The 15,957-nt window shown below is 34.7% G+C and overlaps 2 protein-coding genes across 2 annotated transcripts; one reads left to right on the top strand and one right to left on the bottom strand.

Annotated features, from left to right (window-relative positions):
- Positions 1 to 324: 324 nt before the first annotated feature.
- Positions 325 to 2,305, bottom strand: LOC131801520 (ATP-dependent DNA helicase 2 subunit 1-like). The gene has a single exon (XM_059120278.1). The coding sequence runs from the start codon at positions 2,278 to 2,280 to the stop codon at positions 340 to 342; it is 1,941 nt and encodes a 646-aa protein (XP_058976261.1). The 5' UTR covers positions 2,281 to 2,305; the 3' UTR covers positions 325 to 339.
- Positions 2,306 to 3,752: 1,447 nt separating this feature from the next.
- LOC101893921 (HIG1 domain family member 1A, mitochondrial) lies at positions 3,753 to 14,941 on the top strand. Its single transcript, XM_005181599.4, has 3 exons — positions 3,753 to 3,946; positions 14,248 to 14,434; positions 14,556 to 14,941. The coding sequence occupies exons 1-3, from the start codon at positions 3,859 to 3,861 to the stop codon at positions 14,572 to 14,574; spliced, it is 294 nt and encodes a 97-aa protein (XP_005181656.1). The 5' UTR covers positions 3,753 to 3,858; the 3' UTR covers positions 14,575 to 14,941.
- Positions 14,942 to 15,957: the final 1,016 nt, after the last annotated feature.

Here is a 15,957-nt window from a genome sequence, read left to right as displayed (position 1 = left end):
CATTTCAAACTTGATATCGTTTCAAATATTAAGGATAATCTTTGCAAAGTAAGCCTTAAAATTTACTTACCTTTTTATTCTTGATCCATTTCAATTTTATAAACTAGTATTCCCATTTCTTCATTCATTCATTCTTTACTATGTGACATTTGTAAGCAAAACTATTCGAAATGCCTTTTTCAGAATCCTCCAAGGACGAATTTTCAAAATTGCCAATTTATTCTGGGCTTTTTACTCAATATCGAATCTACTTATCCATTTCCAATTTAAGACCCAATTCAACTAATTTTTTCTTTTGAAAAAAAAAAAAATAACAAATTCATTTTTATTTAAACTCTTTTAGTTATTGTAGATTATATCTAAAATATCCTGCTTTTTAGTTGACTTGGCAACTTTTCTGTTGTAATGTTGTTCCAAAATTTGTAGCAACTGATCCTTAGTACAGGAATCCAGTGCCTTTTTGTTGGCCATATCCAAAACATAATCTTTATTGTTCAAATTGTCTGCCGACAATTTTGGAATTTTAGCTGCATTTGAGCCATCTGCCTTACTGGCGGGGGCTGAACGTTTTTTGGCAGGTTCCTCATCTTCACCAAAGAGCTCTTGAAACTTTGGTAGAATTGATTCAATACGTTTATCTTGCATTTCTGCGTCGGGAAAGTAGCGGCTGCCCGTAGATTCATTTGTAACATTAAATGCCAGACCCAATAGTTTGGTTTGCAGCTGATCTAATTCCGGATCACAGAACATTGTTGGATCGTAGCCCAGGCGGAACTTCTTTACAATTTTACTGCAAATATCAACCTGTTCACTGGATGCACTGTTCTCTATAGAATTCCATTCGGACGGATCCAATTCGCGCACATACGATGCACAGGGAATGTAGACTATTTTGAAGCCATCATTTGTAATTAAAGAGTAGTGCGATCCGCTCTCTGCATCTTCTCTGGATTCTGGCACCAGGGCCACATAGCGGGGCATTGATTTCCGTTTGCTCATAAACAAACATATGGCAATCTTATCTCTAGCCTTACAACGTTCCCAGAGAGCACGGAATAAACGTTTAGACCCAACAATATGACTATCATCAGGATACATGAAGTTACACGTTTTAGAATATGAGAAATTATCCAGACATGAACGTGGCTGAAATCCCAACAACATCATACCAGGCTGATGTAGATTACGGACACGATTGACTTGTTCGTAGGATAGGCGTATGGGCGTATTGCCTAAATTTATTTCGTACCAAGCGTCGGTAATGTTAATCAAGCGTCCATCAGTTAACTCTTCCGTTTCAGGGTCCTTTTTGAATACTTTGGTGAGCCGTTTTCTCTGTATTACTGCATTGTCGGCACGGCGAATTAAAACTTTACGAGGTCCTTTAGCTTTCTGGTAGAAGTTAAAGTATTGAGCAGAAAGCGCCAAATCAGGGCCCAAAGTTAGTTTGAAGTGTCCCAACGAGCGTCTAACAAAATTTTGTTTGAATTTGCGATCTGCCAGCATTTCTCTTGAACGTTGAGGGTCCATGGGCTCAAATGAATCTAGCTCAATGTTATGTACCAGACATATAAATTCCTTGTAAAATACATCATAGTTAAATTCATCCCACATTGGAATAATTTGGAATTCCACCTCTTTGCCACTCAAATCAGAAGCTTTCTGTAGTGCATGTCCATATGCCTCGGAATTAACTGGATGAGGCGTATCTTTATCGGTTAAATAAACGATTGTGGTATTGTCTACGGAATAGGTGCACTGGTCAACCAAATCCAAACATAAACGTAAGACGTGAGAAAAGTTGGCACCATCATTTTCACACACACCATAGATTTCTTCAAAATCTTCGGAAACAGTTTCCAGAAATTCCAAATAATGTTTAACAATGGCCGTATTCAATTGACGTGGAGGCAGGAATACTGCGCAATTTTCGGGCATCACAATGGCGTCCAAACAGTTGGCTTCATTGGGTTCAGGACAATTTTTAGTATTAGTCAATATTAAAGCCATAAGATCTTTGTCATTCACAAGCAGTCCCGACAAAAATGCTTCCCGGATTAAGGAGAACGCTGCCATCAAAAAATCCGGTTCATGGTACAAAAATGCATCAACCACAAAAACAATGGCATCTCGGCCATGAAACGCCTTCTTCAAGCCATCGTCCTCGTCTTCGGAATCCGATATGGATATTTCATCTTCTGGATGCCAGGAACTCATCTCAACCGGTGTTTTTTCTGTTTCTTGTGAAATCAAATTAACCGAAGCTAACAACAAACACATACAACAGATGGTTGCAAATGAACACGTTAGTTCACTGGGGAAAAGAAGGAACAAGTTAAATATGCTTTGACATGGTAGAAGAATACAGGTAGTCGCATCGACACAGCTGCTGAGACAATGAACTGTCAAACCAACCAATTTTGGAATTGAAATTGTTGAATGAAAAATTATTCTAATTTGTAAAAATTGTTTAAAAACGGCATAGGCGATCAGCGCCGTATAGGAAAACATATACAAATCTACTTATTTTTAAAGAAATATTTATTGCGAAATAAATCTTTAAGGTGGAAATACATAAAGCGCTTATTTGGCAGGCTTAAGTTGAAAAAAGCTTCCTACCTGTATGGGTTATAATGTCAGAATTACTATCAACAAATGCAACAATTTGTCAAATAAACAAAGCAAGTTGTTGCATTGATTTTGAATAAATAAACAAAAAAAGCGAAAAATTAATGAAAGGTCAAATTTTCTTTTCAAAATCATGCTCTATAAATCTCTAAAGAAATACATAAAGCGCATATTTGGCTGGCTTAAGTCCTCGGCTGGCTTCTTCGTAGATGAACAAAGGAGTTTTAGGTTGACCTAGTTCGATTTTGGCCCTAGTCTCCTTTGTTCATTTCCGAAGAAGCCAGCCGATGACTTAAGCCAGCCAAATAAGCGCTTTATGTATTTCCAGCTTTAGTCAACGGCTGGCTTCTTCGGAAATGAACAAAGAAGGCTAGAGCCAAAATCGAAATAAGTCAACCTAAAACTCATTTGTTCCTCTACAAATAAGCCAGTTGTTGGTTTCGCCATTGGTTAAGAGGCTAAGGCTGGAAATACATAAAGAGCATATTTGGATGGCTTAAGTTATCTGCTGGCTTCTTCGTAGATGAACAAAGGAGTTTTAGGTTGACCTAGTTCGATTTTGGCCCTAGTCTCCTTTGTTCATTTCCGAAGAAGCCAGCCGATGACTTAAGCCAGCCAGAAAAGCGCTTTATGTATTTTCAGCTTAAGGGCCGTTCTTGAGAATGTAGTATTTACTTCTAAGGATGGGAATACATAAAGCGCATATTTGACTGGCTTAAGTCATCGGCTGGCTTCTTCGGAAATCAACAAAGGAGCTTAGGGCCAAAATCGAACTTAGTTAAAATAAAACTCCTTTATTCCTCTACGAAGAAGCCTGCAGATAACTTAAGCCACCCAAATAAGCGCATTATGTATTCTCACCTTAAGTTATTGCGAATGTGTTTGTACGAATTAAACCACGAACACCATCCAAGTCCGATTCAAGTTCTACTAGCAAATCCTCAGCCAAGTTTGTTCTTGTAGGGATCGCTCTTTTGTAAACGACAACTACATTGCTTCCATGGACAATACTGATAGTGTCTACTCTGCTATAGACTTTTCAAGTGTTATCGTCAAAACTCGAGTTACGTATCCCTATACTCTCTCTCTTTCGATTTGGTTTTATTTTTGCAAAACCAAATTTTTGTATTAGTTTGAAAAAAGCCAGTCAATGAGAGAGTGAACGGGAACGTCTTCGCTTATTTTTTTAAAAAAAATTGTTAAATAAACGGTTAAGTACCTGCCAACGTCATGAGTTCTAAATCCTATTTTGATGAGCCTGGAGATGAAGGTGGCAAATTGTCGAAAAAGGCCAAGGATTCCCCATTTATGGTTGTGGGTAAGTCACTTGTTTTGTTGCCAAGAGCTATCGAACCACATGATGCCAAATATCTGCAAAATTTGTTTCCGTAATCAAAGCACAAAGTGTGAATACTTTTTGTGACGTTGACTAGCTCTTTTGGTGAGCATTCTCTTTTCGCTAAATTTTTCCAATGGAAATTTACAAAAAAAGTGTAGTATCATGGTGGTGAATACACGCCACGGCCATGACCTTGATTGTATACATGTGTCATGTTAGACAGAAGACATTGGTCCAGGAATAGAAGGCATAAGCATTTGACTTAGGACTTGCACTTTTGTGTTATCTAATCATGAGTTGTCTGTATGTCTGACGAGCGAGAAATGACGCGCTAATCTCTTTGGTTGAACAGCCAAGCCATAATTTGTGTATGATGTAATTCCAAATAGAATTTGTTATTAATTACAAAAAAAAAGCTATAAACATGGATTTGCGTTTGGGGAATTGAAATAAAGTTGTTCTGTATTCATTTCTTTTGTAAACATTTTGATGATTGCTTATTTTTGTATATGTGTAACTACTAATTTTTCCAAATGATGGCAATACTACATGTAGTTTCACAATAATTTGTTGTACATATTTAATAAACCTCTGGTTCCTAGAGTTAGTATAATAATTTCACAATATTTAATATAAAAAAAATTAAATATTTTAAAGTTGTAGATTTTCAGCCCTCTAGCATAGTGATATGATAATTTTATATCGAACGCTGGACGCTGGGATTTACATTTTATACAACCAGTAAATTATTACATTTGGGAAATAATGAAAGCTACTGTACTTTACCTCTGTAATAATTTTGCAGGGGATTTACTTTTTGATAAATTCATTTCAAAGCTGATACTAGCGAATTTTTTCATATAAAATAGTTATATTTGGCATTTCAAGTACATATTGTAGGTCAAAATAATTTTTTGTTCCACGTGCAGCACGAAAGTCTGATTCAATTAACTTTTGATGGCCTTAATTTAAAGTAAAAAACATTGTGATAATTTTGGGTATTATTTTTTTTATTTTTTTTATTTATTTATTCAAACTCATTTGTGTAATACAGGGCCTCTAAGACCATAAAATCATATTACATAGCTAGCAAAACCTGAGTATTTAATACTTATAATTAAATACAAAAAAAAATTAAAACTATAAAATAATTTCTCTTCATTGGCTCCCCAGCCATAATAATATAATAAGACAAGAAAAATATAGCGTCCAAGCAAACAATAACTCAAATAATTGTAATACAATGCAATCAATATGAAGATCATTTCACCAAAAGTCAGAAAATCAGAAGCATGGCTATTTAGAAAAGAAAACTACAGCTCAAAAGAAGCAAAATGAATAAAAAGTTTCTTCCTAAAAACATTATTAGAGTGGGAAAATATCCTCAGTTCATAGGGTAATAGATTCCAATTCCGTGCAATTCTAACTAAGAACGATCTCGCACAAACATCTCTATAAATCCTTGGTATAACTATTTGAGGATTTCTTGTTGAATGAGAAAACACAAAAAGACTGTATAGAGATGTTGGTGTGCGACATTTGATAATATTATAAAAGGCAACAAGAATCCTATAAGACACAAAATCGGTAAAAGAACACCCCAGAAAAAGTTTAACATATCTAGATATATGGTTCCTTCGGGGAACGTTGTAAACAAAACGCACAACTGAATTTAAAATTCTCTGTAAACGTGTAAAACTGATCCCGATACAACCCGAGATTACTTCCAAACCATATAGAATGTTAGACATCAGCACAGCATGAGCTAAATATTTTCTAATACGAAGAGGCATATATAATTTGGCGGAATAGATCTTTCTCAACAAAAAGCAAACTCTCCCAGATAAAGCATCAATATGTTGTCTAAAAGAAAGCTCATTATCCACTATAACACCTAAAATTTTGTGGTGAGTAACAAATTCAATATTATTGTAATTTAAATGGACATTTATATCGGAAGCCATATTATTCCCCCTACCAAACATCAAAGCCTTAGTTTTTGACGGATTAATTGTAAGATAATTCGCCGATGCCCAATTAGAGAATTGCTGCAGACATTCATTTACATTGCTTTCGAACAAAGATAAGTTATCACTATCTCCAGTTAAAATGAAGAAAATGTCATCAGCAAACTGCAACGTTTCACAAGATTTGAACTGCATGGTATCACGCAAGTCATTAACATAAAGAAGGAATAATAGTGGTCCCAGTATAGAACCTTGCGGTACACCACTATTTAAACTCACTGGGTCAGATTGGTTACCATTGATAGCAACAAACTGTGATCTATCTCTGATAAATGAATAAATCAGTTTACAGGCAGTTCCAGAAAAATTAAAATTATCTCTTAATTTAGTGATTAAATGAGCAAAGTTAATGGAATTGAACGCTTTTGACAGATCAAGAGATAAAAGGACACTTAATTTTCGATCATTAATATTATGGCGGATGAAATCAGTGGCTTTTAAAAGTAAGTGTGTGGTGTTGTGCCTTTGCCGGAATGCAAACTGTGTGTCAGATATCATATTTGAAGTGTATTCCAAAATTTGATTCTTTAAGATCACTTCCATAATTTTTGAAATTGCTGGTAGGATTGATATTGGACGTAGGTCATCTGGACTATATACGTTTTTAGCTTTTGGTATAGGAACTACTCGGGCATTTTTCCAAGCTAATGGGTAAGAGGAACAAGTCAAGATGAAATTGACCAAATCCAAAATATAGTCATATATGTAAGGAATGACAAGTTTTATAAAGCGGATTGGTATTCCATCAATACCAACCGCATTCGACTTAATTTTATTAACCGCCTCAAAAATCTCAACCACAGAAACACATCTAAAGGAAAACGAAGTAGTGTCATTAAATTGAGTTATATCAAAATTATCATCCGACGTAGAATTGGCCTGTGCGAAAAAAGTATTTATATCATTGACATCAATATCAAATTCTGCGCTATCATGTTGCACACATCCCGAATTCCTGAGCACTTTCCAAATTTCAGACGAAGTCATATTACCAAAAAGCTTTGAAAAATATCTCCTTTTATTCCTACGAATAACTGTCCTTGCTTTGTTACGATACCTACAATACTTTACCCAATTTTCCTGAGACTTATTTCTCTGGAAAGCAGCATATGCTAGATCCCTTACAGATCTTGCAAAAGTTACGTCCCTTGCCATAAACCAACGATCTGGAGAAAACTGTACCTTCTTTCTAACAATTGGTACACAAGAAAAAAGATCAGCAAGCAAAACACCTAAATAAGAACATTTTTCATTTGCATCGATTGAATTAGACATTGCATTATTATCAAAGGACTCAAGAAAGCTAAATAACCTAATCCAATTAATATTGTTATAATCACGAAACTCTATAAAATCGGGCAGATAATTGACATCGAAATCTATAGATGCAAAAATAAGAGCATGGTCAGACACAGACGGACATTGAACCTGATCAAAATATCTCACACATGAACTATCACTCGTAAGCATATAATCAATAAGTGAGGTTGATCTTCTACCTAAGTTAAAATGTGTGGGCATGGAATTATGTACGATAGATATATTATACTGGGCACAGATAGAACGAAAAGCATTGGCTCTGGATGTGTCAAAGAGATTGATGTTAAAATCCCCTAAAATGAAAACTTTGGAGTATTTAGAAAATAGGTATCTATGGTGGCATTCAAATTCAACTAAATTTCCATTGGGCAAATAGACAACACCAAACAATATTTGAATATTGTTAAAATGCACTACGACAAATAACGACTCACATCCTAACTCTGAAACTTTCAACACAACTTTATAAGAAATTCCGCTACGTATAAATATCCCTACACCCCCACCTCTCCCAGGACGATGTCGGTCATTCCGACAGAACTTATATCCAGGCAAGGAAACAGCTTTACTACATATTTCAGCCGACAGCCATGTTTCTGAGACTGCAAAAATATGAAATATGCCATCTCTTAAGATTTGCCTCAACTCTTCAATCTTTGACAAAGGTTTAAGACTTCGGCAGTTTAGATGAGCTAACTTGAAACTGCGGTCAAATGGGCAAAGTACATCCTTTATGTATGAGTTATTATTCACGACTGGACCTAGATTATCACGTAAGGGCATAATAAATCAAAAAACAGTTTGTGGGGGGGAACCAAGAATCGAAATAAAAAACTAATACTATACAATATAAATGCATTTAAAACGAATTCAAACTTAACATACTCATACAGCTGATCATAAAATTCTAAGAAATGAGATCTACTACACAATATTAGGAAACTAATTATTGAAATGCAAGTATTAAAAAAATGTTAAAGTGTCAAATACTGCTTAAGTGGAAACATCTGGGGATTCATTCAAAAGCGAGGCAGCATTCTTGACGTCAGCAAACAATACTTTGCCGTCCGGAAACAATAGTTTGGCTTTCAGCTCATGTGAGTTCAAAATTTTAAATTTTGTAATAATATTTTGTTTTTGAAGTTTTCTACAAATTGAGTTGAGGTAAGCTGCACCTGGCGAGTAATGCTCGTTAAGATACACACGATTAGTTAAATCCCTACAGGCTCCATCCATTATATCACACGCCTTAAGTGATCTAGTTTTGAAGTATTCCTTCATTATACAGTCACGGGCATGCACATTATTAAATTTGACCAGAATCTGTGCCTTCTTGCTTATGTAAGATACGTGGCTAATGTCACTGCTAGAGATTGGTACGTTGAAAAATGTGCCCAAGGATAGAACAGGGGCAAGAAGATCTTCGATTCCCGCTGGCAATCCACCAATTAACATGTCAGCTCTGTTCAGTCTCCGATGCAACAAATTGATCTCAGCTTGCAGATCAGATAGTTTTGATGATGCATTAGATTCCACATGATTAATACGATCGTTGCAAGTTTTTATGTCACTCCTAATTTCAGTGAAACACGAAGACATTTCATTTTTTATATCATCAAGTGCTGTCTTTATAGAATTTTGTTCTGATTGGTTATTCAATATAAACCCATCAAATTTGGCATTTAAATTGCGAATTTCATCAGCAATGCTGTCACTATTGTGATTGGTGCGGGTGTTTCCATTACATTTAGCACAAATGAAATGCGTATATTTCATAGCACGCAACGCTAATAAGTTTTTATCACTAATCTTGGCACAGGGGGCATGTAGCCATTTGTTACAGACTCCACACAATATACTCCCCTGAGTTTTTGTAATAGTCTCATCACAAGCACCACACTTCGTCATTTTTTCTTCCTTAAACACGTAACAGCGCAGCAAACGGCAGCACAGCAACAAGAAATAGCAGCAACAAAAGCAATCAAGAACAACGAAATAAGCAACCAGCAAAATTGTTACGTAAGAACGCCACAATAAGAAACCGCTTGATGAAAATGATGATGATTAAATGATGATTAAATGATGATTAAATGATTTATCACACGAACTCCAGGTAATTTGTGTCGGACTATTAATAAATTGCAAGAATTTAGTGCAGCGAAATGTATAACAACGATCAGTGCGAATAAAAAAAGATAATTTAGCGAATGATCAGCCGCAATGAAAAAAAACACGACTACTCAGGCATAGTGTTGCCAGATTAACCAATTTAATAAGTAAAATACTTAATATCCGGCGGTACCTTTTCATGAATAATGTACCTACCCACACGTGGAGCGCTAAATCCCATTAATAATAGCACACATCCTAAAAGTAATATTAATGTTTGTTAAAAACTTCAAAACTAAATTTAATATGACGTCTGTCCTGATTATTGATTGATTCGTTTCAAAGCAATTCACATATGACTAACGAAATGTGTCATATTGAACAGAAATGTTTGAAATTTCAAGTACATATTGTAGGTCAAACTAATTTTTCCACACGAATCCCGATAATTCGTTTTAATAAACTTGTGACGGGTTAAACGTTAATTAAAGTAAATAAACATGGTGATAAATTTGGGCATCATCTAATTGAAACAAGAGAAATATTTAATGCCGTTTTAAGATGGTTTTTAAAATCACGCATATAACAATTGGTATTAATGTGTGTGCCAAATTTCAAATCTATATTTCACACCTTGAACTATATCGTGATATCATGATTTTGAGATGTCTTATCCGACTTAGATTTTTACGCCTAAAAACATCAAGCGGTATTTTTTGAATCGCGGTTCAACAAAACCCTCCGATTTTTAACATTTCTAAGGGGCAGATCGGACTGTTTAGTCCTTAATAGCTTCTCCTAATCGAGGTATTTTTATGTGTAGTACCTAGGGACTGTTGTACATTTTGCAATCGCCGCATATTATTAATGGTTATTTGGCCCTTGGTTTTTTTTCTAACGTTCATTACAGAAAGTAGTAATACTAAATAAATTTCTTAGGTATACACTGGTGGCCAAAACTAAAGCAACTAAAATGACAAGGAAAATGAATGCCCTGTAACTTTTTTAAAAGTTAAGAAAATGGGAAAGTTTTTCTTGTTTTAAATTAGGTACTTTATTCACTTTTTAAACTCCTAAAACAAAAAACCAAAATTCATTTTTATATAAAAAATAATGTATGGTAAAGTCAATTAACACGATTTTGGCTTGGACAAAACAAAAGCAACTCTGTTGTACATTCATATGACCGCTGCAGTTTCAGTTATTTTTACTGTTGTATTTATCGCTTTTTGCTTACTTCGACAATTTCGCTTGTCATAAATCCTTTTTGAGAAGTTTTTTACAACAGTATGTGTTTTTCTTTTCGTTTTTTAAGTACTGCCAAAAAAAGTTTAAAAATGGCTAGAAGCAAATACAGTAAATGAATAAAACAGCAAATTATCAGTGACTATGGAAACAACATATCACAGAAAATGATTTCCGAGAAATATTTCATAAATATTTATGTGATTTCATAATTATTTCTGTATACTAAGTCGGTTTTCTGAAACTGGATCAGTAGTAATAGTCTATAACGGATGAAGGCCGTGAAAAACTTCAGCCCGTACTGATCAACAAATTGTGAGAGAAATAAAAAACAACTATTTAAGAGTTCAACTGATTTGGTGAGAGAGCAATCATTGGATATAAGCTCGAGATCAGTGCGTAGACTAGTAGTGGTAGCTGGTCTGCATGCCCGTAAGCCATCAAAAAAGCCATTTATATCTAAAAAATCAGAAAGGCTTTCAGAAACGATAATATTAAGTGGAATCCAGCTCAATGGAAAGACATTATTTCTGGGATGAGGCTACGTTTAATAATTAAAGCTCAGACGTGAAAAATTTTACGGTGAGAAGACCAAAAAATTAAAGACTCAAGCCGCAGTGTTGCAAAAGTACAGTGAAGCATGAGGGAGGGTCGAAAATGGCGTGGCGCTGTGTTTCTTTCTATGGACTAGGGCCTATCCATTAAATAAAGGAAGTTATGGATCGGTTTTTTTACAAAGATGTGTTGGACATCACGTTGTTCCCTTACGCTGAGTAAAATATTCGGCTCATTTGGGTGTTTCAGCTTGACAATGTTCCCAAACTTGCGCCAAAACTTTTCAAATATTGGTTGCGGGAGTCAAAAATCTATGTTTTGTCATGGTCGGCACAATCACCTGACCTAAACTCCATAGAAAACCTTTGGAGTATCGTAGACAGGAAGATCAAGCGAGTTTTGAAAACAAATAAGCACAACATTTTCCAAATAATTCGGGGTGCCTGGGAAAGCATACCCAAGGATCAGATTGAGCGTGTTATAGATTCAATGCCTCGTAGGTGTGCAGCTGCTATCAAAAATAATGGATGCTATCGACTACTAGCCAAAATTTAATTATTTTAAAATAAAAAATCAAAAAGTTGCTTTAGTTTTGACCAAACAAAAATTAGGTCATTTTAGTTTTCCATATATTATTTTTCGTTCAAAATTATTATTGTATTTTTATTTTTAGTTTCTTAAAAGTGAATTAAAGACCTCATTTAAAACTGGAAAAATAATTACGTTTTGTTTATTTTTGTAAAAGTTTCAGGACATTTATTGTCTTTGCGATTTTAGTTGCTTTAGTTTTGGCCACCAGTGTATATATTTCAAAATATTAGGAATATTCGTTTATAGATTAATTGTACAAATTATTTCTGTATATTCTACAATGCTTAATTTAAAGAATATATAGTTATAACTGAAATTGTGACTAGATACAATACTACTGGGAGACCTTTTGGTCCACTGTGATCATCCTGCGTGAAGAACAAAAGAAGGAATGAAATTTTGAACAAGTAAAAAAAAAACAGTAAGTTCGGCCGGGCCGAAATTTAAATACCCTCCCCGATTTGGAAATTATCAAAAAAAAAAAATAAAATCCGTTAAAAATTCTGTTAAAATCTTAAAAATACCGAAATGATACCTGCAGGGAAAATTGTCATAGGCCATTACAATATTCAAATACGAAAGTTGAAAAAAATCCTGTGAATACAATCATCAAAATAGCGCATATAGAGAAGTACCGATACATGGGGGCTATACGAATGACCTGGATCGACAATTTCTGTCACAGACAATTTTTTATTGGGAACTTCAAACAATTTCGGTGTATTTTGTACCTAAAATTGTGAAAATTCCGAATATCGTGACGTAACGTTATACTTCGGCTACACGAAGACGTGGGCCTGCATACGCATTTTTTGTTATAGGCTGTGGTACCCATTACGAATTCTAAATACGAAATCTGAAACAACTTCGGTGAATAACACCCCTAAAATCATCAAAATACTTAATACCAGGTGGTACCGTTGTATGGGGCCTATCCGATATCGTGAACCTATTAAACAATTCTCTTCCGTGGGGTAAAGTGCACATATGGATTTTCAGACAATTTTATTGAAAAATTTAGCTACAATCATCGAAAAACCGAATATCAGGGAATCGTTATATGGGTGTTATGATATCGTGGACCGATATAGCCTATCTTCGAACTTGACCTGTCTGCAGACAAAAAAACAAACGGAATGAGGAACTTAATATACCCTCCATACTATGTGTGGTGGAGGGTATGATAGATCTTTGTAGAGAAGTAGAAAGGGAATAGTAATTTTAAACTCCGGCGTAAAGCCTTTGTGGCAAGTTATATATGACCAAGGAATCCGTGTCTGAATGCACACTGAGAGTCGAATGTTCCCCTATATGTCGTAATCGTTGCCTTGATATTGCAGGACATTGGCATGAAAGGTGTTCGATCGTTTTATTCTCTTCAATACCGTCACACAGACTGCCGTATTCGACATTAGAGTTATCCCATTTGGACGTTTTTGATCGGAAGTTGTAGTTCATGCTTAGTAGAAACTGAGATTTAAGCGAGGAGATATTTGTTATGTTTGAAACCTTGCACGGTGGTTCATTGTACCAGCTCACTTTGGTTTTCTCCCTTAACAGTAGTTCTAATGCTCTGTTAAAATAACAAAATGTGGGTTTCAACATGTCGGCAACTTCAAGGTCTGTTGAGTGCGAACCTATCGTTACCAATTCGTCGGTTTTCTCATTTCCATCGATATTACAATGGCCAGGTACCCTCAGGCAAAGCCGGAGAGTAGTGTACAGATTGATTTTAGAGCCGCTTGATTATCCACATAACTGGTCACTGGTTCAGTTATTTCATTTTCCACGGGTTCAATCAATTCTGTCGCTTTCATGATGGAAAAGATCTCTGCCTGGAAAACACTGCATTTTTTTATTCTACAATGACTGTCAATTATCAGTTAACTAAATTAAAATACGGTTAATAAATTAAATTTATTGAAATCGTACAGTAAATGTGGACTGTCCTTTCATTACAAAAACACACGGCTAAATCTCCTCAGTATGCGATTCTTCACTTCAGTGTGACGTAGAGTTTAAAAGTATGAGTCAATGGGGTGTCTGAAACACCTTATTTCATTGTATTGTTGATAATTTTTTAATCAGCTGTTATTTTGCAAACATTTTGCGCTTAGCAACTTGTTACTGTGTAGATGTTACTGCAATAATTAACGAATTGAGGTATTAGAGCATATATCAAAAAAAAATCGTAATCCGGATAAGACAATGTAGTAAACATTGTAAAATTGAATTTTAAATGGATTGAAAAAGCTCAGTTACTGAAAAAGTAATAAGTAAGTTGATTCTGTAGAGAATGCTATTAAATGCATGGGTGGAAACACCAAGGAAAGTGTTTTCAAGATATAAGCATCCATTTAACTCTCTTAGTTAATATATTCAAGAACAGTTTACATAACCAGACATTAACCAATTTTCAATATTCTTTTGCAGGTCTGGCTGGTTTCGTTGCTGCCGGTCTCATTGGCGCCTACAAATACAAACATCGTGGAACGATGAGCACAAGCGTGTTCCTTATGCAGTTACGTGTGGCGGCGCAGGGCACAGTTGTTGGATGTCTGACACTAGGTCTAGCATACACCATGTACAATCAATACTTTGTGCAAAAACCTAAAGAAGAGTAATGTCCCAATATAAATCATAGCCATTATACATTACGAACTAAAATAGTTGTCTCATTTTTTTAAGTTTTAAATGTTCATTTTTTATCATTTGTTTTTATTTATTTTATTTTTTTGCAGTACTAAATTGTCCAGTTGAAATAGTTTGCCCAATTTGTGTTTAGCTTTAGCAAAATTATCTTAACAAACACCCAACACAAAACTCATAAAAATGTAACGAAACGATGAAAACAAACGTACCATTTCTCAGGAGATTTTTGTATTGCCCTGTGATATTGAATTGATGATAAATAAACCTGTTATGTCTGCATGAAGAAGAAGAAGATGAAGCTGTACGTTTCAATACTATATGTTTAACTAACAAAAAATGTATATCATTCTTTTATTTATTTCAAAACCAAACACAAATAGAGAAAAGTATTTTACAAAATAAATGAAAACCAACAATGTACATACTTTACAATATAAATGACGTTTTTAATAAATAAATTGTAATTTTGAGTTTATACATGAGCAATTTATTTCAAGTATTGGGCTTTCTAAACTTTTGGGGAATTTTTTAGCAACAGATGTCGTCGTTTTAGATTGTTTTGCGCTTCTGATTTTATATATTTGCTTCTCTTTCGAAATGGGCTTATCGACCTGAGATTTGAAGTGAAATCTCTATTTGTAAAGACGTTGGATGTCAGCCATACCGCCTATATGTACATTTATATAAAAATCAAGTGTGGTCAAAAAATTACACAAATACGCATTAAATGAAATAAATAAAATTGAAATTTTCTAATTAAAAAAATGTACATTATGGTCTGTTCCAGATCTACAAGAATGTACAATTTTTGTGTGAATGAAAGAAGTTGCTGAGCAACTATTGCAGCAAAAGTAACCAGACAGACCCACTCGACACATATGATTCAAATATTTAGTTGTAAACATTTGTCCCGCGTTGAGACAAAACCAAACAACAAATGGCGAATATAACATGCGTTGACTCACCTAGCTTGATAGAAGAATACAAGTAGATGCATCGAGGCAAGGGAACATTTTTAAAATATTTTTTTCAAAAATAAGTATATTTTTATTAAATTTCAAAGTTGGTTTGACAGTTCATTGTCCCAGCAGCAGTTTCGACTGTCTGTATTCTTCTACCATACTACCATGGTAGAAGAATACCATACTACCATGGTAGAAGAATACAGGTGGTCGCGTCGACACAGCTGCTGGGACAATGAACGGTCAAACCGATTTTGGAATTGAAAATGTTGAATGGAAAATTATTAAATTTGTAAAAATTATTGAGAAATGCATATTGTAACAACCTCCTATTTGCATCGTATAAGAAAATATATAAAAATGTACTTATATTCGCAAGCGTTGATGCATCTACCTATATTCTTCTACCATGCATACTACCTAGGCCTTCATTGTACCACGCTTACACCAAACTTGTTCTAATAAAACATGTATTTAAATATTCTTCCCACCCCTCTGGCTATACGTCAGACGAATCTTCACAAATCGC

This window comes from Musca domestica, unplaced genomic scaffold, assembly GCF_030504385.1.
Source record: "Musca domestica strain aabys unplaced genomic scaffold, Musca_domestica.polishedcontigs.V.1.1 164, whole genome shotgun sequence".
Lineage (NCBI taxonomy): Eukaryota > Metazoa > Arthropoda > Insecta > Diptera > Muscidae > Musca > Musca domestica.
The sequence above is the reverse complement of the archived record's forward strand: the minus strand, read 5'-3'. Positions and strand labels throughout refer to the sequence as shown.